Source organism: Histomonas meleagridis, assembly GCF_020186115.1.
Source record: "Histomonas meleagridis strain 2922-C6/04-10x chromosome Unknown contig_30, whole genome shotgun sequence".
In the NCBI taxonomy this organism is placed as follows: Eukaryota; Parabasalia; order Tritrichomonadida; family Dientamoebidae; genus Histomonas; species Histomonas meleagridis.
The window spans coordinates 130,997-156,118 of record NW_027150858.1 but is presented as its reverse complement, the minus strand read 5'-3'; the positions used below and the strand labels follow the sequence as shown (position 1 = coordinate 156,118).

General features: G+C 28.1%; 7 protein-coding genes across 7 annotated transcripts; 5 read left to right on the top strand and 2 right to left on the bottom strand.

The window, feature by feature from the left end:
* Positions 1-1,326: 1,326 nt before the first annotated feature.
* Positions 1,327-2,718, top strand: GO595_004835 (Ig domain-containing protein; the record flags this gene model as incomplete). Its single annotated transcript, XM_067918011.1, has 1 exon — positions 1,327-2,718. The coding sequence occupies one exon, from the start codon at positions 1,327-1,329 to the stop codon at positions 2,716-2,718; it is 1,392 nt and encodes a 463-aa protein (XP_067774853.1).
* A 238-nt stretch (positions 2,719-2,956) lies between these two features.
* Positions 2,957-3,511, top strand: GO595_004834 (5'-3'-deoxyribonucleotidase; the record flags this gene model as incomplete). Its single annotated transcript, XM_067918009.1, has 1 exon — positions 2,957-3,511. The coding sequence occupies one exon, from the start codon at positions 2,957-2,959 to the stop codon at positions 3,509-3,511; it is 555 nt and encodes a 184-aa protein (XP_067774852.1).
* Positions 3,512-4,233: 722 nt separating this feature from the next.
* Positions 4,234-5,628, top strand: GO595_004833 (leucine-rich repeat domain-containing protein; the record flags this gene model as incomplete). Its single annotated transcript, XM_067918008.1, has 1 exon — positions 4,234-5,628. One exon carries the CDS (start codon positions 4,234-4,236, stop codon positions 5,626-5,628), a length of 1,395 nt encoding a protein of 464 aa, XP_067774851.1.
* Positions 5,629-12,550: 6,922 nt separating this feature from the next.
* GO595_004832 (heavy neurofilament protein) lies at positions 12,551-18,439 on the bottom strand (the record flags this gene model as incomplete). Its single annotated transcript, XM_067918007.1, has 1 exon — positions 12,551-18,439. One exon carries the CDS (start codon positions 18,437-18,439, stop codon positions 12,551-12,553), a length of 5,889 nt encoding a protein of 1,962 aa, XP_067774850.1.
* A 135-nt stretch (positions 18,440-18,574) lies between these two features.
* GO595_004831 (ankyrin repeat domain-containing protein) lies at positions 18,575-19,117 on the top strand (the record flags this gene model as incomplete). The annotated part of the gene is made up of 1 exon (XM_067918006.1): positions 18,575-19,117. One exon carries the CDS (start codon positions 18,575-18,577, stop codon positions 19,115-19,117), a length of 543 nt encoding a protein of 180 aa, XP_067774849.1.
* Positions 19,118-19,366: 249 nt separating this feature from the next.
* Positions 19,367-20,158, top strand: GO595_004830 (uncharacterized protein; the record flags this gene model as incomplete). The annotated part of the gene is made up of 1 exon (XM_067918005.1): positions 19,367-20,158. One exon carries the CDS (start codon positions 19,367-19,369, stop codon positions 20,156-20,158), a length of 792 nt encoding a protein of 263 aa, XP_067774848.1.
* A 422-nt stretch (positions 20,159-20,580) lies between these two features.
* On the bottom strand, positions 20,581-21,387 carry GO595_004829 (40S ribosomal protein S2-4; the record flags this gene model as incomplete). Its single annotated transcript, XM_067918004.1, has 1 exon — positions 20,581-21,387. One exon carries the CDS (start codon positions 21,385-21,387, stop codon positions 20,581-20,583), a length of 807 nt encoding a protein of 268 aa, XP_067774847.1.
* Between the last annotated feature and the right edge of the window lie 3,735 nt (positions 21,388-25,122).

Sequence of the window (25,122 nt, the reverse complement as noted above, 5' to 3'; positions counted from 1 at the left end):
TGTATATCCAACTTTGATTATAAAATTACCTAGGTTGATCTCTCTTATTTTTGCTTTTGAAAAAGAATATTGTTCTAAAATTTTTAAATGATTAAGTCCTTGAATTGTTTCTAAATTGTAACATGAATCAAACGCATTTTGACCAATTTCAGTTAAAATGTCGTTACCAATAAATTCTTTAAGATTAATACAATGACGAAAAGCCTCAGTTCCTATGAAAAGAACTTGTGACAAAGACATATCCAATTTAGTGATTTTATTCCAACAATAAAATGCTCTATGCATAATATGAGTAACACCTTCTGTTAGTATAACTTTAGTGTAAGTGCTTTGTTGATACATTCCCTCATTGATTACAGATTGAGAAATGATTAATGTTGAGTTTGTAGTAATTTCATGCTCATCATCAGGTTGAAAAGCTTCATTATCTTTCCCTTCTAATGAATAAACATAATTTATTTTTCTTGCACACATTAGAATAGAAAAAAGAAATATATGATTCATGAAAGAAGATAATGAAGAAAATAAAATGATACATATACAAACAATTCAAAATGTGAAAAAACTTTAGAAAATATCAAAAATGGATGATAATATAAAAATTATCATTTTTTGGAACCTTCAATTTTTACACAAGCATCGTTAATATGAAATTAAAGTTAAGTATCAAATGCATCATATATTATCAAATTTTAATGACTTTAAAACAATTTATCGATAGAAAGTTTAAAATTTAATTATGATTTCAAAAGATTATTAATGGAATGAATGAGCACATTAAACAATATTTTAATAATGTATCTAAAATGTTATTACCTTTGATAATTTATTTAAATTAAGTTTTATTTTTGAACATTACATAAAAAACACATCCATTTATAAAAAATATCCAAAAAACTAAAGTGTGAATTGTGTTTTTATGTTATAACTTTGTGATAAAATCATTTCGTTAAAAAAATATATTTTTTCTGGTACAATATGCTGATATATCTTTTGATATATGACATAGAAAAAATTAAGTTATCCATCCAAATAGATCCAAATGCATCTAATGGGAAAGGTGGCGCATTTCTCAATTGGTCTCAAGTTTCTGCAACAAATGTTTTTTATAAGGTATTTCAACAAAAGAATGATCAAGACTGGGAACAAATAAGCACATATACAAAAGGAGATACAGTAAAAGTATTAAATATTTACCCTCACATTACATCAAATGGTCCATTTTATAGAGGATGTCATTTTTATTATCCTTCCTTATGTATTTTTCAGTTTGGTTCAGACACTAAAAAAATTGTATTATCTAAATCAGCATCTTTAAAAGTTTGGATGGAAGGAGGAACAATGAAATGTTTCGGCGTTCCCAAAAGAAATTTCAAGGCTTTTGGAAAAGATCCTGAAACTGGGAAACAACTAATAAGTGTTACATATGTTTCTGTGACTGAATTTGGTTCAGATCCTTCAATAATTGATGATTATGATGTTGTAATGTTTGGTTCATGGGATTCTAATGGGTGCGTTTCAATTTCAACTGATTCAGTGGAAAATTATGTTAAACCTTTTATTGAAAAAGGAGGTGGTGTAATTATTGGACATGATATCCTAAGTAAAGTATTTATGGAACTCTTTTCAAAACCAGAATCATTACTTGCACTATCAAAATCGCATTTTGGTATAGAAGTTTATCCAAAAGATACGAATAGAGATCTTGATGCAACAAGGATAGGTTTTGCAACAATAAGAAAGAGTGGAATTCTTACAAGTTATCCTTGGTATATTGGAGACGTTGGTAAAATTCTAAATATACCTACAACTCATGCTTATTATCAATATTCAATAGGTGATGTATGGCTTGTTTTAGGACCATCTGTAAATGAAGATTGGGATAGACAACGATTTTATCTTTCAGTATATAATAATACAGCAACAATACAAACAGGACATTCAAATGGTGAATCAACAGATGAAGAACAAAAAATTATTGCAAATTTAATATATTATCTAAAGAAAAAGACGGAAAAAACAAGTTTTACTGATCACTCATCAAATGATGATGATGCACCAATCGTGAATTTACACTGTAAAAGTAATATTTATCATTTAACTTGGGAAGGTGTTGATATAGGCACTAAATATCGGTATAAAGTTCAAGCATTTAATAACAATAATGAAAAAGATCCAATTGGGGAATCAGATACTGAAATAGGCGAAGTAAAAACAGGAATAAATGGATTTTATTATTGTATTGATGGACATAAAAACACCAATATTATTGGAAACGAAAAGATCGAAATTTTTACGAAAGAAACATCACATAAAATAGAAAATTTCGAAGAACAGAAATATTTTCATATTGCTGCAAAAGATAATGCAGGAAACCTTGGAAAAACAGAACATTGCTATATACAGCCACTCCCAACTCCATCAATGTCACCACTACGAACGCAAGAAATTGGCATTATCGATAATCGGGAACTCATTTCAAATTTATCTCCAACCACTCAATATATGTTAATTGCTTGTGGATGTATAGCAATAATTGGATCAATTATTGGTGGTTTTGTGCTTTATAGATATTTCAAGAAAGCAGATGATGTTTTAGACCAACAAATTGAATTCCAATCAAAACAAAGAAGAGAGCAAGTAACTCAAAATTATTTTAATCCTTTATATGATAGTAAAGGTGAAGTTGATCCATTTGCTGTTGACTTCGAAAAATAAACACCAAGATTGGTGGTTTTAAAACCTACTTCTATAAGTAAAAAAATAATTTATATCAATTATTTTTTCAACAATTGAATTCCAAAACAAATGAATATAAACGTTTTTAACCTCATCATAATTGTAAAAAACCGAAAAAATGAACTTTTTTTTTGAGAAGTGAAATTACACGCCGCTACGTCAGCTTAAACGTCCGCGTGAATTTCTGAACTTTATATTCATGTGAACCGATAAAAAAATGAAGAAAAAGGTCATTCTCCTTGATATTGATGGAACTCTCAATAACTTTCAAGAATATTTTATTTCTGAGTTTCAAAAGCGATACCCTGAACTTATTGATCCTTCAAATCCTCCAAAAAGTCATATTGATATAATGAATATTGATAGACAAAAAGGACTTGCTTTACTTCAAGAACCACACTTTACAGAAGGCATGACGCCATTAAGAGGTGCAGTGAAAGCGCTTCATGAAATGGAAGCCCGTGGTCATAATGTTTTCTTTTGTACGTCACTAGTAACAGATCACTCAGATACACTTCGTGACAGAGTTCAATGGATTGGAAAGTGGTTTGGTGAGAAGTGGATGAACAGGGTGATTTTTGCACATGATAAAACAATGGTAAGAGGAGATTTTCTTGTTGATGATTCTCCAAAAAAAGCACGAGGGATTTTACCGCCAACATGGAAATACATTGCTTTTGATGCAGAACACAACCAGTGTGATACTTGTGATTATCGTATCTATGATTGGGATAATTTAGATATGTTTTTCGGAATCATCGAAAAAGATTAAGTTATTAAATAACCAAATAAAATTTTAATTTGAACTTGTTTTACAAATTGGTAAATATCTGAAAGTTCATTCTTTTGTTACATAAATTATATAAAACGCACACCATTGAATCTTCCTATCATGTGAATATATTTTTATTTAAAAATATATGTTGAATGTGAAATATTTGCAGAGCCGACCATTTTCGTTGTTTGTAAACTTATCAATTCCAGAAATCTCGTCCTATCGTTTCTTTTTCCAACGAAAACTTCACTTCAAAATATGTTTATTTCATACATATTTTCATTTCGTGGTTCAATAAACAAATGCAAAAAACCACTAAATGAATTCAAATAATAATTATGGTCAAAATAAAATATTTTAATTCCAAATATAAATATATCAAAGTTGAAGATTATTTAATAATCGACCAATAAAATAGTTATAGAACACAAATAATCATTGTTGATTTTGTTTATGAAAAACTATAACAACAGGTGATGATCATTCTCCAAAATTCCTTTGAAAAGCTTCCGCTCATTTTTTGACGAAATCTTCGGAAAAAGTTGTATCAGCAAAAAATCGGCGATTCAAAATTTGATATTTGTATCCATCATAGCCGCTAACCACACAATTGAACAATTTCCGGTGCTGTACCCATCGTTAAAAAAACGCTAGAATTTGATTTCAATTTTTGAAAACGTTTTCAATATAATCAAAATCTTAGCACCGGTGCAAAAAACATGTTTCTTTTCTTATTTTTAATTAATAACATTGTATGTTCCGAAGAACTTACCATCGAAGATGATGAAGTTATTGAAGCTAATGATTACTCTTCCTATAAATTAACGACCAAATATTTGACTATCGGAAAAGGTGTTAAAAACATCTCAAAGAAGGCTTTTACTGAATGGCCATCTCTTGAAGAAGTAAAAATTGGGGATTCAGTTCTTTATATTGATGAATATGCATTTTCTGAATGTAAAAATTTAAAGAATGTTCAATTAGGTGATAGTATTAAAGGGATATTATACGGTGCATTTACTCAAACAAACATAGAAAAAATATCCCTTCCAGATTCTGTTGAAGAACTTGGACCATCAGTTTTTTTAAAATGTTCCTCATTAAAGACCATTACATTTCCAAATTCCCTCAAGACATTTGGTCGAAATCTCTTTCAAGATTGTGATAATTTACAGTCAGTCACGCTCAGTCAAAATCTTGAATCCATTCCATCGTTTTGTTTTGACAATTGCAAGAACTTAGAGAACATCGAAATACCCAAAACAGTTATCAGGATTCAAGAGCATGCATTTGATAGTTGTTATAAACTCGACGACATTACGTTCAGTGAAAACCTCCAAATCATTGAATACAAAGCATTTTATTGTTGCGAAAGCTTAACAAAGATAACAATACCATCCACAGTCACTGAGTTAGGCACACATGTCTTTGAACAATGTTATAGTCTTGAAGAAGTTGAATATGATACCTCGATCACAATTATTCCAGAGTCCACATTTAATAGGTGCGATCTTAGCGAGTTTACCATCCCTGACACTGTTCAAACCATTGGCGCATATGCATTCCAATTATGCACCAATTTAGTCACAGTTCGAATCGGTAAAGGAGTTAGCTGGATTAAAGATCAAGCATTTGCTTATTGCAATAAGCTGGAATGCATTTATTATTATGGCGAAGAATCACCAGAATATGAATCTAAGGCGTTCTATAGCATTGACACTAAGAAGGTATATGTTTCGGATGATTATGATGACGACGAATTCTGCGGAATGTCTGTGAAGAAGGACTCGGAATGCAGTGTGTCAAAGGAACTCGCAATACCTTTGGCACTTATCATAGTGATTGTGGTTGCGGCAGTGTTTATCGTATTCATTACAATCATCGTGTGCATGGTGTTGGCGAGAAGAAGAAGAAGAAGATACGGAAATAGATCGCAAAAGGCTTCGTCAAAGAAGAAGAAGAAAGACCTTTACATCCAACAAAATAATTATACGGAACCAGCACAAAATTACACGTACCAACAACAGCCGCAATACGTGCCAGCAAATGAGTATATGCCACAACAAGCAGTCGAGGTAGAAGAGGCGCACTACGATAACCCATATCAGTTTTGAGTGTAAGCGATTATTAATAATTAAATTGTTTTTTAATTAACTGAGCAAATGACTTTCAGTGTAATATTTGCATTTATAATAAAAAATTCCTTTTGGATAATGTTTTGATTTGAAGGGAATTAAAAGAGATTAAAAATATGTAATTTTGAATTTGAACAAAAACACAATGTCTATTCCCAAAAATTTAAATTAGCAATATTAGAATTAATATGTACATATTAATTCACAAGTCCGCTTGATTAAATATGGTTTCATCACAACTGTATATAATTTGCGAAGAATCGTTTGATATTTACTTTTCCCTTGTGAAAATAATTTCGCAACTTTATGTAAATTTAAACAATTCTTGTTTAAATAAAAGAATAATTTAATAACTAATTTTGATATATTATCAAGTCCTCCATTAGAACTACAATCAAAAAGCATTAATATTTCATTATTTTGTGAACTTTTTTCACTACTGTTGAGTGAGACAAAGTCGGTCAATTTTTAAATACCTTTTGATCACAAGGAGAACGTTATGTTTTTGGGGTGCCCTTGTTGAGCTTAGGGATGATTGGGGAAAGCGATGACGATTTAATTACATCCTCTTTCAAAAAATCACTCGATGCTACAAAAGACATCTTTTCCCAAGCAATAGAACATGGAAATCGTTTGATTAATATGAAAGAAGAAAAAATGAATGAAAGTCAATTATTACTTGAAGCAGCATCTTCTTTGCATTCAACAGCAAATAGATTCATTGCTTTGAGTGATGGGTTTAATGAAAATCGTGATAAAAGTTTAATCGAACAATTATGTGACACAAATACAAAATTAGAAAGTGCTTTTGTTGCTCTAAATGACTATTTAGCAGCAAGCACATCATCAAGCTCAGTAACTGTTAAAAAATTAATAACTGTAGCATCACCATTTCTCCCTTTGGCAATGCATTATTGCTTTGATAAAATGAAAAAAGAGCCTTCTAAGCCACGAACACCACCTCCAAAACTACCAGAAGATGAAGAAACATCAAAAATATATTTTGCAATCAGTTGAATGATTTGCTAAACTACATCAAATTTGTTTCATTAAATTATATATTTTTATATAATTAGTTTTTGTTTTTAAGATAACATGAAAATAGACAATTAAAATTAGAAAGTAATCATTCATAATATATTTATTCGTTATGATTTAAATTAATACTAAATACTATCTTTTGATAAGAGATATTTGCATAATCTTTCATTAATTTCATGTGTTTTCTTGGTTATGAAGTTGAATAGTTCTCATAATTTAATAGAAAGTGTATAATAATATCTTTAATTTAGTGGATACATATGTAAATAATATTTTCATGTTTGTTATGAAATTTTATCAAAATAATTTTAACTAATAGGTCTTTCTTTTTATAATTACAAATGCTTACTATATGGGTTAGAAAAAGCTTGATTCACTCCAATTTCAATCAATAAACGGGATTTTACTTTTATTTTTAGGGTACTGTCAAAATTTCAAACAATTTTTTCTCTTTACCAAAAATGAGTTAACTTTAGATAAAGTTTATTAGTACACACATCTTATATAATAAAACAATATTTTTAAAATTGATTTTATTCACTAGAATTCAGGATAGGGTCAATATTTACCCCTTTATATCATGAAATAATTTGACAATTTATTGTAACCTTTTCATGTTGTTATCATAAGCGCTATATTAAATAAAGTAATGAAGTACCAAATTTTGTTTTAAAACATCAATTCATTAAAAGTAACACCAAATATTGAAAATAAGATCTTATTCTTCAAAATTATTATCTTTTTTCTTTCGTAGTAATTTTGCAATTTCCGTATGTCCATTTTGTTCTGCAAGCATAAGTGCTGTATAAAATGATATACATAATCACCAAATATAATTTTAAAATGTCAAATTATTAAATTAAACACAAAATAAAACTGAAAAATATTTTGTGCATTAATATCAATTCTATTTTGCTTAAGAAGTAGTTTAACTATTTCTAAACGACCATTTTGAGCTGCAAGCATAAGAGCTGTATAAAATGTTTGATGTAAATTCCAAATATTATTTTAAAACATAAAATTATTAAAATAAAAACAAAATAAGAAAAACAAAACAGTATCAGCATTAATCCAAATTCCATTATCTATAAGTAATTGAACTACTTCTAAATGGCCATTTTCAGCTGCAAGCATAAGTGAATTTTCAAATAATCAAAATATTTACCAAATATTAAATTGAAAAATAATTTGATTAAAATAAATATTAAATAAATTGAATAAATATCTTCTGCATTAATATCAATTTCTTTTTGTTCAAGCAATAATCTGACAACTTCTGTATGACCACATTGAGATGCAACCATAAGAGGAACCCAATATAATTTGAGCAATTTTCAAATATTGTTTTAAAACATAAAAATATTAAAATAAATTACAAATTCAATAATATAATATCATTTTTATTGATATCAACTCCTTTATGTTCAAGAAACATTTTTACAATTTCTGTGTAACCTTCCTCACAAGCAATGAAAAATGCTGTTTTAAATGTTACAAAATAATATTGAATATTATTTTTAAATTATAAATTATTCAATCATATACATAATAAAACAATTAAACATTTCTAGAATTGACTTAATCAAGAAGCAATTTAACTATTACAGTGTGTCCATATTTAGTGGCTAACATTAAAGCAGTATTATATTTTTTGAATAATTTTCAAATATTATTTTAAAATATAAAATTATTAAACAAATTTTTATATAAAATAATTAGATATCTTTAGTATTAATTTTTACTTTTTCTAGATTCAAAAGAATTTTAACTATTCTTGTATAACCATTTTGAGATGCAAAAATTAATGCGGTTTGAAATATTTTAAAATATCACCAAAAGTTATTATGAAATCCAAATTAATTCAAACAAATATAATGTAAAACTTAAAAAAATTATCTCTATCATTTATATCAATTCTTTTTTGCGCAAGAAGTAATTCTGCTACATCAAAATGTTCCTTTTGAAGTGCCAATAAGAGCGCAGATCGAAATCATATAAATAAATTCCAAATATTCTTTTAAAATTTTAAATTATTTCAATAGAAATTATCTTTAGCATTTATATTAATAGATTTTTGTTCAAGAAGAAAATTTACAAGTGCTTTACCACCTTTTTCAGATGCTTTAATAAGAGAAGTTTCAAATATTATTTTAATATATTCAATTAAATTAAAAAAACATAAACAAAATTAATTAACATTTTGAGGTGTGATATTAATATATTTGTTATTAAGAAGAAAATCAAAAAGTTCTTTGTTTCCACAAATCGTTGAAATTTTATAAAAATCTATTTGAATTGGTTTTATTTTGAGTAAATATTGTGCAATATATAAATTACCAGTTTCAATTGATGTGTTTATAAGTGAACTTCTGATTTTTATTTTCTTATTTTTGAAAAATGTATAAAGTTCATAATTGTCATATAATATACATTTCTTTCCTAATTCCAATTTATTAATTCCCTCTAATTTGTTATCACAAATATATTTAAAGATATCATTTCGATGAAACATATTTGCTGTTTCATATGCACCTTCAAATGATGAATGATTTTGTTCACATAAATGAATGATTTCTTCATTTCCACCAGCAACTGCATATTTACCTGTGTTATTTACATTTGAATTATTCATAAGTAAATATTTAAAACATTTAACTGAAGAAAAAAATGCTGCATAATCAAATAATGTAACATTTTCTTGATTAATAAAAGAACATCTTTCATAAAGTGATGGTTCAATCATTTGGTTAAAGTCAAAGTTTGTTTGTGATGTTATTTCTTGAAGTTTTTCTATTTCATCATTTCGAAATTTTTGCTATTTTATTTGGATTATGTCCTTCTTTAATTAATTGCTTATGAAGTTCCCAATTATTCTTTGAAAGCTCCTTAATGTTTTTAAAGAAGGCATCATAAAACTCATCATATTTAATTTTATTAATTTCTTTATTCGACATATAATGCGCAAAATATGATATTGATTTGAGTTTGCAAATTTTTGGTTTGACCAATTTTTTTCTACCATTTTTTGGATAAGATAGTTAGATTCTTGTGTAGAAATCTCTAGAAGAAATTGTGTAAATATATCAATTAATTTTTTATTTGAATTATCTTTGGATTCATTTTCCATTTCTTTTGATTCAAGTATTTTTAAATATTCGAAACATGCATTTTTGTGTTTCATTGTTATAAAATATGAATATACAAGCCGACATATTATGATGTTAAATGAATATGGATGATCTTGATCAAAATATATAAAAGAAAAATCAACTGATTGTATGATATTATCATGATTTAAAGAAAAAATGTTTTGCCTAAGGCATTGTAATGTTTGTATATCTTGACTCCCAGATTTTATTTGACTCTGAATGCCTCCCATTGTTGTAAAATTTAACGTTTAAAAGTGGATTGTTTACATGCATTGAATTGAAATGTGTTAAAATAAATTCAATTATGTTCCCTAATCATGATGTAAATTGTTTTTTTAAGCATAATTGTATTATTCTTGTTTCTTGTGAAAAATGTGAACCAATTGCTTTTGCTATTTGTTTCTAAAATGTTCGAAATATCTATCAATTTGAATTTCATTTGTAACATAAAAATTAATTTCAACAATCTTACACTTGTACGAATGGCTATTAAATAGGAGCTGATTACAATACATTCTTTTTATTCATTTTAAAACAAAACTTAGTTATAATTATAATTATAAAATTCAAAAATCTGGCCATGGTGATGGTTCTTCAAAATCAAACGCAAAATCCGGGAACTCTGACCAATCAACATAATCTGCATCATTTTCGTCATAATGATTCTGGGTGTCATCTTTTTCATCAAATGAAAGAGCATCATTCATACTTGGAGTTTTTGCATATTCAGGCTCGGATAACATATCAAATATGTTTATATTGTTGTTGACAGGCTCATTAATTAATGATATCTCACTTTTCTTATTTTGTCTTCTTTTTCTTATCACCTTAGCTCTCCTGACGTTGTATGGTTGATCTGTTTCAATTATCCTTGATATCTCTTCCAAGACTTCGTAAGCTTCTTTTGTGAAACTTTCATGTTTTATTTTCATCACATAGGTTTTATCATTAACTTGGAATGTAAGAGTGGATGGTTTTACATAATTTTGAAATCTTCTTCCCATGTATGCAGAAAGTGAGATCATATTTTTATTTTGTCAAAGATCGCATTTAAAAATTTATATTTTGACAGTACCATTTTTTGGCAAATTGCAGAGCAAAATACTGATACACAGAATATTTCCTTTCATTATAGCATTAAATTTGACATGTCAAAAAAATCTGGTCCAAATCTTTTGACGCACTGTCAAAACCCAAGGCGTCGGCTAATCAATTATTTCAGATAACTCAATAAAAGAAGATTCTGACTTCGTTATTTTTGCAAAAAATGTCGATCTAAGATGAGGTTATTCGAAATCAAGCGTCAACTCGTTCATTAGTATGATTGCAATTATCCAATTATTAAAGAAAACATTTTAAATTATGTTATCATTAATATTATATAGTTGATCATCTGATCTTGGAAATATGATATATCAATATAAATTAAAAGACAAGAAATCCAAAAATGAAATATAAATCTTAAAATAATTTCGGAAATTATTAATTCATATTACTTCATATTGAATCAATATTATAATATATGTTAAATATCGCATATTGTTTTGTTAAAAATTTCAATTTTCCTGCTCGTTACTGAATAATATAGGAGAAATTATTTAAAATATCTTTCGTTGGTCACATGACTTTTGATCAAAAGATTTATAACTTTTTCTTAATAAGTCATCAAAAAACCGTAAAATGGTCAGAAGTTTCTAAAATTCTGGGCTGAAATTTGAATTAGTTCAATAATTTAAATGTGAAATCACTTCACATTTTTATGTTTTTTTGAGCTTTACGAAGGATAAAGGCTAAAGAATGTGACATGAAAGAAAGTTTGCTTATAACTGATATAGAAAAGTTGTAATAAGGATTTAGTGAAATTAGATCATTTCAAGTTAAAATTTTCATAAGAAACGCTTAATTATCAATGAAAAAAAATCGTATTTGGAATTTCCCGATTAAGTACATCATGAAGCAAAATAATTATATGATACCAAAAGAAAGAACATTTGCTGCTATGAATCTAATTTTGTCAACTATGAACTAAAGTAATTGGAATTATGAATCTTCAAGGCGAATAAGAGAATTTTTGGTAAAGGTTACCGTTCTTATATCTATATATATAAATGTAAGGAATAATTTGTATGAAATGATCAAGCATAAATAACTGTATGAAGTGACCTTAGTCGTCTAATTCTAATGCACATGCACTGTCACCTAATTTCACCAACGCGGCAAAAATTTTTATATATATTTATGCCACATCACTGGCCGAAAGTTTTTTAAAATTTCCTTAATAAGTCACATCACTTTTAATGGACCACCCGTAAAATTTGAATGAAAAACGTTTGTGTATTTGAAGCCTTACTTAGTCATCTTAACGTGCTTCGCGAATACTTCATCTTCTTATCGCTTCTGGATTGTACGTATTCAACGATCGTTTGCTTTTGATCCTTAGCCCTTCTCAACTAACATTTCCATGATTTGTATAACCACTTTTTCATCTGGACAATATACTAAATTTGTGGGTCCTAACTTTCCATCTTTATCGAATCTATTAACATTTATGTTTTGGTGAGCACAATACGGATAATTTCGGGGTTGTTTGACATACATGCCTAATGTATTAATCCCATTCCATTTTGATTAGAATCAAGGTCAACAAGATGTAAATCGAGATGAATAAATTAAAAACTTGATCAGAAATGAAAAAAAAAAAAATTACATATTTATTGATCTGAATAATCCGCCATTTCACTAGATGATGGAAAGTTTTCCATTCCTGAGCTTAAACTATTGGAAACGTCAATGTCAACAATGTCAGAGCTTTCATTTGAAACATCATTTTTTTGCTTTAAATTTTCCGTTTCATTTTTTGAAGCTGATTTTGCATTATTACTCACATATATAACTTTATCTTCCGAATCAGAAGAAGCGCTCGAGCTTAAATTATTAACTTCTTGAATCTTATTTTCTTTCGAAGAGTTGGTTGTACTTTGAACAGATTTCTTACTCAGTGATTCTGAGCTGGAACTCGAAATTTGAATCTCTTCAAATTCGTCTTCACTTATTGAATTCCTTTCATTACTTATGTTACTAAATGCATCAGATTTGTTTTTTTCTTTTGTTTGTATGGTAGGTGTTGCAACTAAATGTTGTGGCTCTCCTTTATCACTTAATGATTTGGATTTATTAACGCTTTCGTCTTTTGTTTCATTACTTTGTGATAAATGTTTTTCTTTTTTACTACTTGACGAATTAGCAACAAAAACATTTTCTAATTTTGCTTCGGTATTTGTTGATGTTTGTGATGTGCGATTTGTATCTTTGTCACTTGATGAATTAGAAATTTTGATTTCTTCGAACTTTTCTTCTTTGTCACTCGAAATTGATGATTTATCCTCTTTGACATTATCATCTTCTTTTGTTTCGGTGTTTGATGCTAAATGTTTGTCTTCTTTATCGCTTGATGAACTCGATGTTTTATCTTTTTTACTACTAAAACTAGATTTTGATTTGACTTCTTCTTTTGCTTCGGTGTTTGATGTTAAATGTTTGTCTTCTTTATCACTTGATGAAGAGATTTTAATTTCTTCAAATTTTTCTTCTTTATCGCTGGAACTCGATTCTGATGATTTAACTTCTTCGATTTTTTTCTCTTCTTTTGCTTCGGTATTTGATGCGAAATGTTTATCATCTTTTTCACTCGTTGAATTTGAACTCTTATTTACTTTATCAGAACTCGTTTTTGATTTGTCATCTTTTGCTTCAGTATTTGATGCTAAATGTTTATCTTCTTTTTCACTTGATGAACTAGAAATTTTGATTTCTTCGAACTTTTCTTCTTTATCACTCGAAATTGATGATTTGCCTTCTTTGACATCATCATCTTTTGCTTCAGTATTTGATGTTAAATGTTTCCCTTCTTTTTCACTTGATGAACTAAAACTTTTATCTTTTTTACTACTAAAACTAGATTTTGATTTGACTTCTTCTTTTGCTTCGGTATTTGATGTTAAATGTTTATCATCTTTATCACTTGATGAAGAGATTTTAATTTCTTCAAATTTTTCTTCTTTATCGCTGGAACTCGATTCTGATGATTTAACTTTTTCTTCTTCTTTAATTTCAATGTTTGGTTTTATTTGCAGTTTAGGTATTTCATTTTTATCGCTTGAACTTGATGAATTAATTTCTTCTTTTGTTTCTATATTTTGTGATGAGTGTTTATCTTCATTATCACTTGATGAATTTGAACTTTTATTGGAAACATTTAGTTTCTCATGTTGTAATTGATTTTGGTTTTTATCAGTTATTGAATCAGAACTTTTTATTTTTTCGTTATCACTTGAACTTGACGATTTAACTTCTTCTATTTTTTCTTCTTCTTTTACATCAATATTAGATGATAAATGATTTTCTTCTTTATCATTTGATGAACTAGAAATTTTAACATCTTCAATTTTTTCTTCTTTATCACTAATAGAACTCGAACTTGATGAATTTGATTTATCAATTTTTTCTTCTTTTGCTTCAATATTTAGTGATATTTGTGGAATATGATTAATATCTTCTTTGTCACTTGTGCTTGAACTTGACAATTTAACCACTTCAATCTTTTCTTCTTCTTTATCGCCAAAACTCGAACTTGATTTGACTTTTTCATCTTCATCTTTTGTTTCGATGTTTGTTTTCTCAATTGATAAAAGATTTTCATTTTTATTTGATTTATCTGAATCTGAATTTGATTTGTTTTCATTAGATATTTCATTTTGTGCTTTTTCTTTATCTGATGAGTTAGAACTTGATTCATCAATACTAATTTCTTTGTCACCATTTTCACTTGATTTATTTCCATCAGATATTTTGTTTTTTTCTTTTCTTGAAGAGTTAGAACTTGATTCATCAATAATAATTTCTTTGTCACTTGATTCTGATGATTTACTTTCATTTGTTTCAACGTTTCCATCATTTTGGGCTTCTTGTTTAATTTCTTTTTCATCTGATGAACTTGTGCTTGATTTGTCAACACTAATATCTTCAACATTTGATTCTGATTTAATTTCATTATCATTTCCCTTTGTTTCAATATTTGGTAAAGAAAGTATTGACTTTTGATCTTTTTTGGCGCTTGAAGAATCTGAATTTGATACGTTTTCATTAGATATTTCATTTTGTGCTTTTTCTTTAATTTCTTTTTCTTCTGATGAGCTTGAGCTTGATTTATCAATACCAATATCTTCAACACTTGATTCTGATGATTTGGATTTAGCATCATTTTCTTTTATTTCGATATTTAGTGGCGAAAGAATGGCTTTTTGCTGATCTTTTTCACTTGATTTACTTCCATCAGATATTTCATTTTGTGATTTTTCTTTAATTTCTTTTTCTTCTTCTGCTGATCTTAAACTTGAGTTTGATTTATCAACGCTAATGTCTTTAACACTTGATTCTGATGATTTAGATTTAGCATCATTTTCTTTCGTTTCAATATTTGGTAGCGAAAGAATGGCCTTATTTCCATCAGATATTTCATTTTGCGTTTCTTCTTTAATTTCTTTTTCTTTTGATGAACTTGAACTTGACTTATTTCTATCATTAGAACTTGAATCTGACGATTTGATTTCTTTAGTTTCAATATTTGTAACGATTTTACCTGATGAATCCGAATTTTTATCTGATATTTTATAATTCTTTTCTTCATTTTGTGCTTCTGATTTATTTTCTTCATTTGATGAACTTGGAAAACTGATTCCATCCGAATTATCATTTTTATCACTTGAATCTGATGATTTTGATTTATTGGAATTTTCCTTAGTTTCAATTTTTGGTAATGAAAGTATTGACTTTTGTTCACCTTCTTTCCTTGACGAATCTGTATCTGATTTATTTTTATCAGATATATCATTAATCTTTTCTTCAATTTGAGCTTCTTCTTTAATTTCCTTTTCTTCTGATATACTTGAACTTGAATTTGATTTATCAGCGCTAATGTCTTTATCGCTTGATTCTGATGATTTGGATTTAGCATCATTTTCTTTCGTTTCAATATTTGGTAGCGAAAGAATGGCCTTATTTTCATCTTTTTCTCTTGATTTATTTCCATCAGATTTTTCATTTTGCGTTTCTTCTTTAATTTCTTTTTCTTCTTCTGATGAGCTTGAACTTGAATTTGATTTGTCAACGCTAATGTCTTTAACACTTGATTCTGATGATTTAGATTTAGCATCATTTTCTTTCGTTTCAATATTTGGTAGCGAAAGAATGGCCTTATTTTCATCTTTTTCACTTGATTTATTTCCATCAGATTTTTCATTTTGCGTTTCTTCTTTAATTTCTTTTTCTTTTGATGAGCTTGAAATTGACTTATTTCTATCATTAGAACTTGAATCTGACGATTTGTTTTCTTTTGCTTCTATATTTGGTGGTGAAATAATTGCATTGTTTTCTTTTTTGCTTGATGAATCTGAACTTGATTTTGTGCTATCGGTTTTTTCATTTTGTTTTTCTGATTTTTCTTCTTCTATTGAGTTCATACTTGGAAAACTCAATTCATCAAAATTATCATTTTTATCACTTGAACTTGTTGACTTGTTTTCTTTTCTTTCAATTTTTTCTTCTTCTTTAGTCTCAATCTTTGGTAATGAAATCGTTTCCTTTTTGTTCGATGAATCTGAGTTCGATTTACTTTCTTCAGACTTTTCACTCTTTTGTTCTATATTTGGTACTTCTAATTTTGTTTCTTCTTTGTTAATAGATGAATCTGAACTTGATTTTTCATTCTTTATTTGATCATCTTGCTTTTCTGATTTTGTTTCTTCTTCTGTTGAATTTATGCTTGGGAAGCCTAATTCATCAAAATTATCATTTTTATCACTTGAGCTTGATGACTTGTTTTCTTTAGTTTCAATCTTTGGTGATGAAAGTTTTGCATTTTGTTCTTCTTTTTTACTTGACAAATCTGAACTTGATTTTCCACTTTTCGTTTCCTCATTTGGTATTTCCGATTTTGTTTCTTCCTTTAATAAACTTGAACTTGGGAAAGTTAACTCATCAAAATTATCATTTTTATCACTTCTTTCTGATGATTCCTTTGTTTCAATCTTTGGTGATGAAAGTTTTGTATTTTGTTCTTTTTTACTCGACGAATCTGAACTTGATTTCTCACTTTTCGTTTCCTCATTTGGTATTTCCGATTTTGTTTCTTCCTTTAATAAACTTGAACTTGGGAAAGTTAACTCATCAAAATTATCATTTTTATCACTTCTTTCTGATGATTCCTTTGTTTCAATCTTTGGTGATGAAAGCTTTTCTTTATCAATTGATGATTCAGAATATGATTTTGCACTTATACTTTCATCATTTTGTGTTTCTGATTTAATTTCTTCTTTGGAAGAACTTGAAATATCCTCTACAATTGAATCAATACTTGGAGTAACAATTGTTGACTCATTTTCTTTAGTATTTATTGATGAAAATGAATTTTCAATTTGAATTTCACTTTCTTTTTGTGAATATTTAGAAGAATTAAATTCAATTTCATTTGATGATGAATTTGTCTTTTGTAATTCACTTTCTTCTTTTTGCTTTTTATTAGAACTTTTTGCTTTGTTTTTTCCACTTTTTGAAAATGATCTTTGTGTTCGATATTTTTGTTCTCTTTTCTTTCGTTCATTTTCTTCTCTTTCTTTTTCAAGCATTTTATCTCTTTCATTATTAATTTTTGATATTTCACTTACGTATTTCCTCTTTTGTGTGTTCAAATCATCCTCAGACACTTTATATTTTTCTGTTTCGCGTTTAAGTTTTTCTTTAAGTTTCTGTATTTCAGGTGAAGAATCAACATCTAAAGGCTTCTTCTTTTCTGTTGCTTTAGAAAGCTCTTCACTTAATTCATTGTTTTTTTGAATTGCTTTCTTGATTTCAGCATTCAATTTCCCTATCGTTTTCTCATTTTCATTGAATTTTTTGTAATTTGACGTTTTTTCAAATGAATCAATGTAATTTTGATTCGCTTGTATTTGTTGCTCCATTTCATAACATTCCTCAGAAATATTATGAATTTCTGTTTTAGCTTCATGAATTTCAGTCTCAAGATCTGATATGCCTTTTGGAGAAAAATCCCGTTTAAGTTTGGAAATTTGATCTGACAACTTATCACTTTCTTGTTGAAGTTGGGATATTGATTCTTCTAATTCTCGTTGATTTAGTGATAAAATTATTTCTTTTGATTCACCTCGATTTTTTGTTACAAAATATCTATCTACTTCATTTTGCTTTTTTTGTTCTTCATCAAGTTTTTTATATGCTTCTCGAAGAGGATGTAATTCTGATAGTAAACTTGCAATTTCATTTTGGATTGATAATTTTTGCATTCTTAATGTTTCATATTCATAATATTCTGTTTTTTGAGGAGACGCTCTAATTGTACTTGATGGTTGTAAACTTGGATTATATGAAATTAAATTTGATGATTTTTTGATTGTTTTTGGTGATGCCCTGGTTTTAATAGAATGTATATTTCGAGTTATATTTTGATGTGCTCTTCTACGGTCTGATTCTTGTGTAAAAACTAATCGATCCTGCTCGCGTAAACGACGAAAAGAAAAATCATCCATTTTTATTTAAAACGTATATCTTAACGGTCGATAACGGAGACCGTTAATTATCTGCAAGTAGCAAAGCATATGCAGGATGGAAATTCCATAATAAAAGCTTGGAATCTTGTAAAAACCGGTGACATTGAGTATCTAATGGAAATTGTTCCTCGAGAAGTTGATCCAAATTCGTCAATTCCAGATCGAAAGTGTGATATTCGAAATCTTTTAAGTGCAGCTGCTGCTTATGGATCTTTAGAATGTCTGCAATTTTTAGCAGACAATGGTGGTGATCTTAATTGCATTTCCAGAAATGGATATACTCTTCTTCATTGGGCAGCTTTTGGTGGTTGGGACGATGTTATTTACTATTTGATAGGTAAAAATCTATCAGTAGATGCAGCTGATAACAACAAGCAAACTGCTTTACATATCGCATGTGTTTGTGGACACGAATCAACAGTACTCCTTCTAATTGAAAACTGTGCTCACATTGATCACCCAGCAATGTTTAAATGGACCCCATTACATTTTGCAATAGCATATGGACAGAAAGATGTTTGCAAAATATTGCTTTCGAAAGGTGCAAAAATTGACTTGAAAGACGATCTTGGGCGAAACGCAGAAGTTTTAGCGCATGAATATAAGCGGTCGTGGTGGGATAGTGTTGTATCTGAAGTGAAGGAACAATTATCGTAACTATTAACATGTAAAATAAACTTTCCTGTTATATTGTAAATGTCATGAATCAAAATGTTTCACTTGGAGTAAATTTTGACTAAACATTTCAAAAGATATTTTTAAATCATTGAAGAAATTTGATTGTGAACTAATTAAAAATCAAAAGGCACTTACAAAACACTTTTAAATTGGAGATTCGTTACAGGAATAAAATGATTTGTTCTTTCTCATTTGCATTGTACGTTTGTTGTTAAACGTTTATCAACAATGGAACCTGACAACAAAAACAAGCAAAAACCAGTCGATCGTTCTAAATTAAAATCTTTTCGAGATATAACACATCTTCAGTCTCGAAGTACCAGTTATTCACGTCGCCAAATTCCCAGGCTTCCAATGACAATTTTTATGAAACGACTTAATTCCGCACAAGACGATGACTCAGATGATTCATCCAGTAGCTCTTTTGTTGAGCCTATGCCTGTTATGGAAACCTGTCAATGCATTAAAAAGAAGAATACAAATATTCGTGGAACACGAATTTTTTTCCAACTTGTTCAAAACGGTCATGCCCTATATTCAGCCAAATATAAATCTTCAAAATCTACTGACTATATTCCAATTTCTTCAGGTGAGAAGGTCCATTTCAAATCTGAAACTCTTGATGGCGCACTTCTTTTTACTAATCAAATGTCTGACTTTTCTCTCCGTAAGTCAACCAAGTTTGGCGAGGAGCTTCTTTCTATCTTATTGCGTAAAGATATTACGGAAGAAGAGCCACGATCAATTACAGTATATTTCTTTGGATCCGATTCTTTACCACCAAAGCTGATGAGTGCAAAGCCACAATACAACCCTCAAACAGAGGAATGGTTTGTCGACCTTGGAACAGATGAAGCGCTTTCTAGCATTAAAAACTCGCGGCTTGAGGATGAAAACCATATGTTGTATGCGTATGTAAGGAAAACTGCAAAAAATGTACTCGAAGTCGAGGCTAGAACATGTATAGATAAGATGAGAGTGTTTGCAATTGCAATTGCATCGTTTTTATGTGATTTGTAATGTTTGTTTTTAATTATTAAATTACATTTGGTTTCAAGCTGTATTGTAATGTATTTCGTTAATGGATACATTAAATTGGTATATCAACTTGGCCTTATGATTTATCATAAAGAAAAAACTAATGTAACTTTTTTCAACAAAAATCTTTCATTTAATCATCTCTATCAAAAATTAAAAAAAAGTGATTAATTTCTTTATTAATAAAAGTTACTTTTCTCTTAATTAATCCATTGTTTCCATTTTTTTTTGGGGGAATTAATGTTTTCCTGCACAACTTATGAGAAATTATTGTAAAAATTTTTTTATATAAAAATAGCTCTTGTTTCTTGCTTTGGATGTATCACACAATATCCACTTTTTATATGGTTTACATTGACGAGCTTGAAATTAAAAAAAATCAATTTGATAAAAAATGCTTTGGTTTACTCCAAGTTGATGTTAACTTTTGTAACTTTGAATTCATTGTCCTTTGCAAGGATGTCACTGTATTGAACAAATGGATGAGCTTCTGGTTCCTTCTGCTCCCATTGATCTGGGGTTAAGAATGAGTAAGTTGCCTCAATTGCTTTATATGTTGCAACGAGGAAGTTAGCTGATGTCTTTGTGTTACCAATTGATGATGTGAAGAGATCTTCGAAACCAGCCATAGCTAAAAGTTTCTTTGCGACAGAACCTGCAACAATGCCTGAACCACGTGGAGCTGGAATAAGCCTAACACGAACTGATCCACATTTTCCTGTAACTGTATTTGGAACAGTGTGAGGTTGACCGATCTTGTTACCCCAATATCCACGACGAACTGGAAGGATAGAAAGCTTGGCATAGATTAAAGCACCTTTGATGGCATTTGCAACTTCTGCAGATGTTTTGATACCAAGACCAACATGTCCATCATAGTCACCTACTGCAACAACAGCCTTAAAGCGTGTACGTTGACCTGCACGTGTTTGTTTCTGAACTGGCATGATCTTCATGACTTCATCCTTTAAGTTATCACCTAAGAGTGCATCAATAATTTCTGGTTCTTTAATTGGCATAGCATGAAGATAAATTTGTTCGATAGAAGTAATACGACCACTAGCAACTAAACGTCCTAATTTTGTCTTTGGTTGCCATTTATCTTTTCCACCTCTGTTTTGTGCATTTCGTGGTGATCGTTCACGCTGTTGACGACCGCGCATTCCGCCACGGCGTTGTTCGCCTTGCTGCTGTTTTGGAGCTTCAGACATTGAACAAAAGGAAGGCCATAACCGTTAAAACGGTTATTTGTCCTCATTTAACGTCCAATTTCATGGCAAAATCTTAAAAAAAATGTAGGAATTAGTTTATTTTTTAATAGCTGGAAACATACAAGAACCTTTAGAAACTATGTCACATTTAAATATATATTTTTAAGAAATCAAAAAAAAAAATGATACGATTATCAAAATTATTTCAAACTTACTGAATGCAAGCATATTAAAATGATATCGAAAAACCATAAAGTCGCATCATTTTTTACAAGCAATGATGGATTCATCGGCAAATTAATTTAAATAATTGTATACTAATTCTTTTTTCTAAATATTTAGTGACATTAATTTTTGTAAATAGAATCACAATAATGAATCGTTGGACTAAAATTTATATAAATTGTTCGAGTAAAACTATAAAGAATAAATTTATATTTAAAACTTTTTTTGTTTCTTTTTCCTTCAACAACAACAAAATCAATGTCAATAAAGTAACCAAGGAAATGAACACATTTGAAACCTTAAACAGTATTATCACATCAGCATAACATCATCAACCCCAAGAATGGCCGCAGGGTAAGCATTACGAAGCGCACGCATGAAAGTTCCTGTGCCTTCATCACATAGCGCAACGATTATGTAACATGCGAAAATGAGATTTTTATTCGAAAAAGAACACAATCCAATACATACAAAACTAAAAAAGATAAAAAATATATAAAACATTTTTCTGTGACAATATATTTGAAAATGCACCGACAACGGAATTTATTCCTTTTTACCAGCTTGATGAACACGTATGCAGGATCAAATTGTGTGAATGATAGTTAATAATGTTGGTGATTAAGTTTCGAAATATGTGAAGAAAAATAAAAAAAATTTTTTTATGGTTTTTGGTTAGTTTGTGAATAAGTAGCATTGAAAGCAATGTGTTTTAACACAGAATATTTGTTTTGCTTTTTCATTGAATAATCATAATGAAGATAAAATGGTGCCAACTAGAGAGTGGTTGGATGAGGTCAAACAGAACTTTTTTTGTAGGCGCGCCTAATTCGTGTTCACTGTGGGTAAGGTGCCATTCATAACAATTTTAAATGAATGACATTTGATCGTTTTATCAAAAACAAGTTGAAAATAAAAACAATTTTTATTTTTCACATCATTTTCCAAACAAACCAACAAGCATTTTAAGAAATCACTACAAATATTATAAATATCATAATAAAAGTTATGAAGAATTATCAAAGAATGATTGGGAACTTCATAAGCAATATGTTAAAGAAGGACATAATCCAAATGAAATTTCAAAAATAATTGGATCTAAATCGATAAACTTCAATAAATGTCATCACAAACAAACTTTGACTTTAGCCAAACTATTGAACCATCACTCTATGAAAGATGTTCTTTTATTAATCAAGAAAATGTTACATTAATTGATTATGCAGCATTTTTTTCTTCAGTTAAATGTTTTAAATATTTACTTATGAATAATTCAAATGTAAATAACACAGGTAAATATGCAGCTGCTGGTGGAAATGAAGAAATCATTCATTTATGCGAACAAAATCATTCGTCTTTTAAAAGCTGCTACAGCAATTAAATTTCATCGAAATGATATCTTTCATTATCTTTATGAAAATAAAATTGAAAAAATTAAAAATTCCAATGAGTTTGTAGTATTATTTTTAACTAATAAATTTTTAAATACTGAAATATTTAACTTTTTACTTAAACAAAAAGAAATTGATATTAATACTAAAAATATTTATTTGTTTTATTTTTGCGTTTATTTTAATAATTTTGGATTTCAAAATAATATTTGAAAATTATTTGAAACAGCACTTATGCTAGCATCTCAATATGGTCATAACAGAAATAATTAAATTGCTTCTTGAAAAAGAAGGAATTGGTGTTAAAGCTAAAAATATTTAATATGTTATTTAAATGATCTCTGATAAAGCTTTGTAACAAATTTTATTTATATTAGAGGATATATTATGTATAGAAATTTATTTTATATGTAAATAATCTATGAAATGCAATTACCTCAAAGAATTAATAGGATCACTTTTTAAAAACCAAACTCATGAGTACTTATCTGACTTTACGTTTTTATCTCTTTCTTTCTCAATTTATTCTTCGACAATACATTATAACAAACTCACTAAAAATAATTAAAGCTATAAGTAGTGTTCCAATAGTTACTACGGTGAGAATTAAATTATCTTTGCTTGTCATTATTCCAGATGTTTTTGTGAAATTTGATGAATTTTTATCTTGAAAGATTTTATATATTTGTATGTTTTTGTTTTTTGACTAAATGTGTTCTCTGAAATTTTGTTGAAATCTTTGGATTTGATTTTGTTTTGAAGAAAAATAAAACCAAAATCAGAATATGAAAAATGTAAACTGCTCCAAAAAGATCTTTCAGGAGTACGATACATATCGTTCATTTGAAATCAAAAAAAGTTACATTTTAATGACTGAAAGCGCACAAACACTTGAATCAGAAAATGAAGCAAATAATGCATCAATCAAAAGCCAATCTATGTATATGCAAAAGTTGATTTCTTTAGAACAGATCATATTTAATCTTACAGAAAAAAACTTTGAAATTTCTGTTGCAAAAACAATGAATTTATTTGATAAAGATTTTCCTTGTACATTTAATTATTGTATAATTGTTTTAGTTTATTCTGCATTTTCATCTCAAAGAGAATCAATCCGAACATATTTCAATTATTTACAAGAAATTCAAACACAAGAAGAAGAAATTATTCACAACAATCCAAAAATTATTGAAATTTTTACTAATTATATATCAGAATTTAATACACAAGAGACATATTATATCATTGAAAAACTGATTGAGAAAGAATTAATTAATATAAATATTACCAAAAACTTTAATACCAATTATTTTGCACATTATAAAACTGAAGAGGAAAACAAGAAAAACGATTCTAAAGATCCATTAAATAAAGAATTTAAAAATAATTATGAAAAATGAGAAACTTCAAGAAATATCAACACAAGAAGATTTCGATTTTAATCAAATCATTAAACCATCACTTTATGAAAGATATTCATTTATTAACAAAGAAAATGTCACATTAATTGATTTTGCAGCATTTTTTGGAGCAATTCAATGTTTTAAATATTTATTAATGATTAATGCATAAGTCGAAAACACATGTAAGTATGCAATTGCAGGTGGAAATCTTGAAATTATTTATTTATGTGAACAAAATCATTCAACATTTGACGATGTTTATGAAATAGCAATTAAATTTCATCGAAATGATATCTTTAAATATATTTATGAAAACAAAATCGAAAAATTAGATCAAAACAATCAACAACATTTATTAACATATGTAATTACAAACAAAATTCCATTTAAAAACTTTGGATATTATATAAGTAACATACAAACATTAACTGATATTTTAAATATGTATTAGGTAATTATTTTCATTATTTAAATCGATATTATATTTTGAAACAGAAAAAAATCACATCGGAATGGTTAAATTACTTCTTGAACAAAAAGGAATTGATATTAATGCTAAAGATATTTATTTGTTATATAAAAAATTTATATTAATAATTTTATATTTCAAAATAATATTTGGAAATTATTTAAATTGTTTAATACGGCACTTATTTTAGCATCTGGTTATAGTCGTACAGAAATAGTTAAATTACTTTTTGAACAAGAAGGAATTG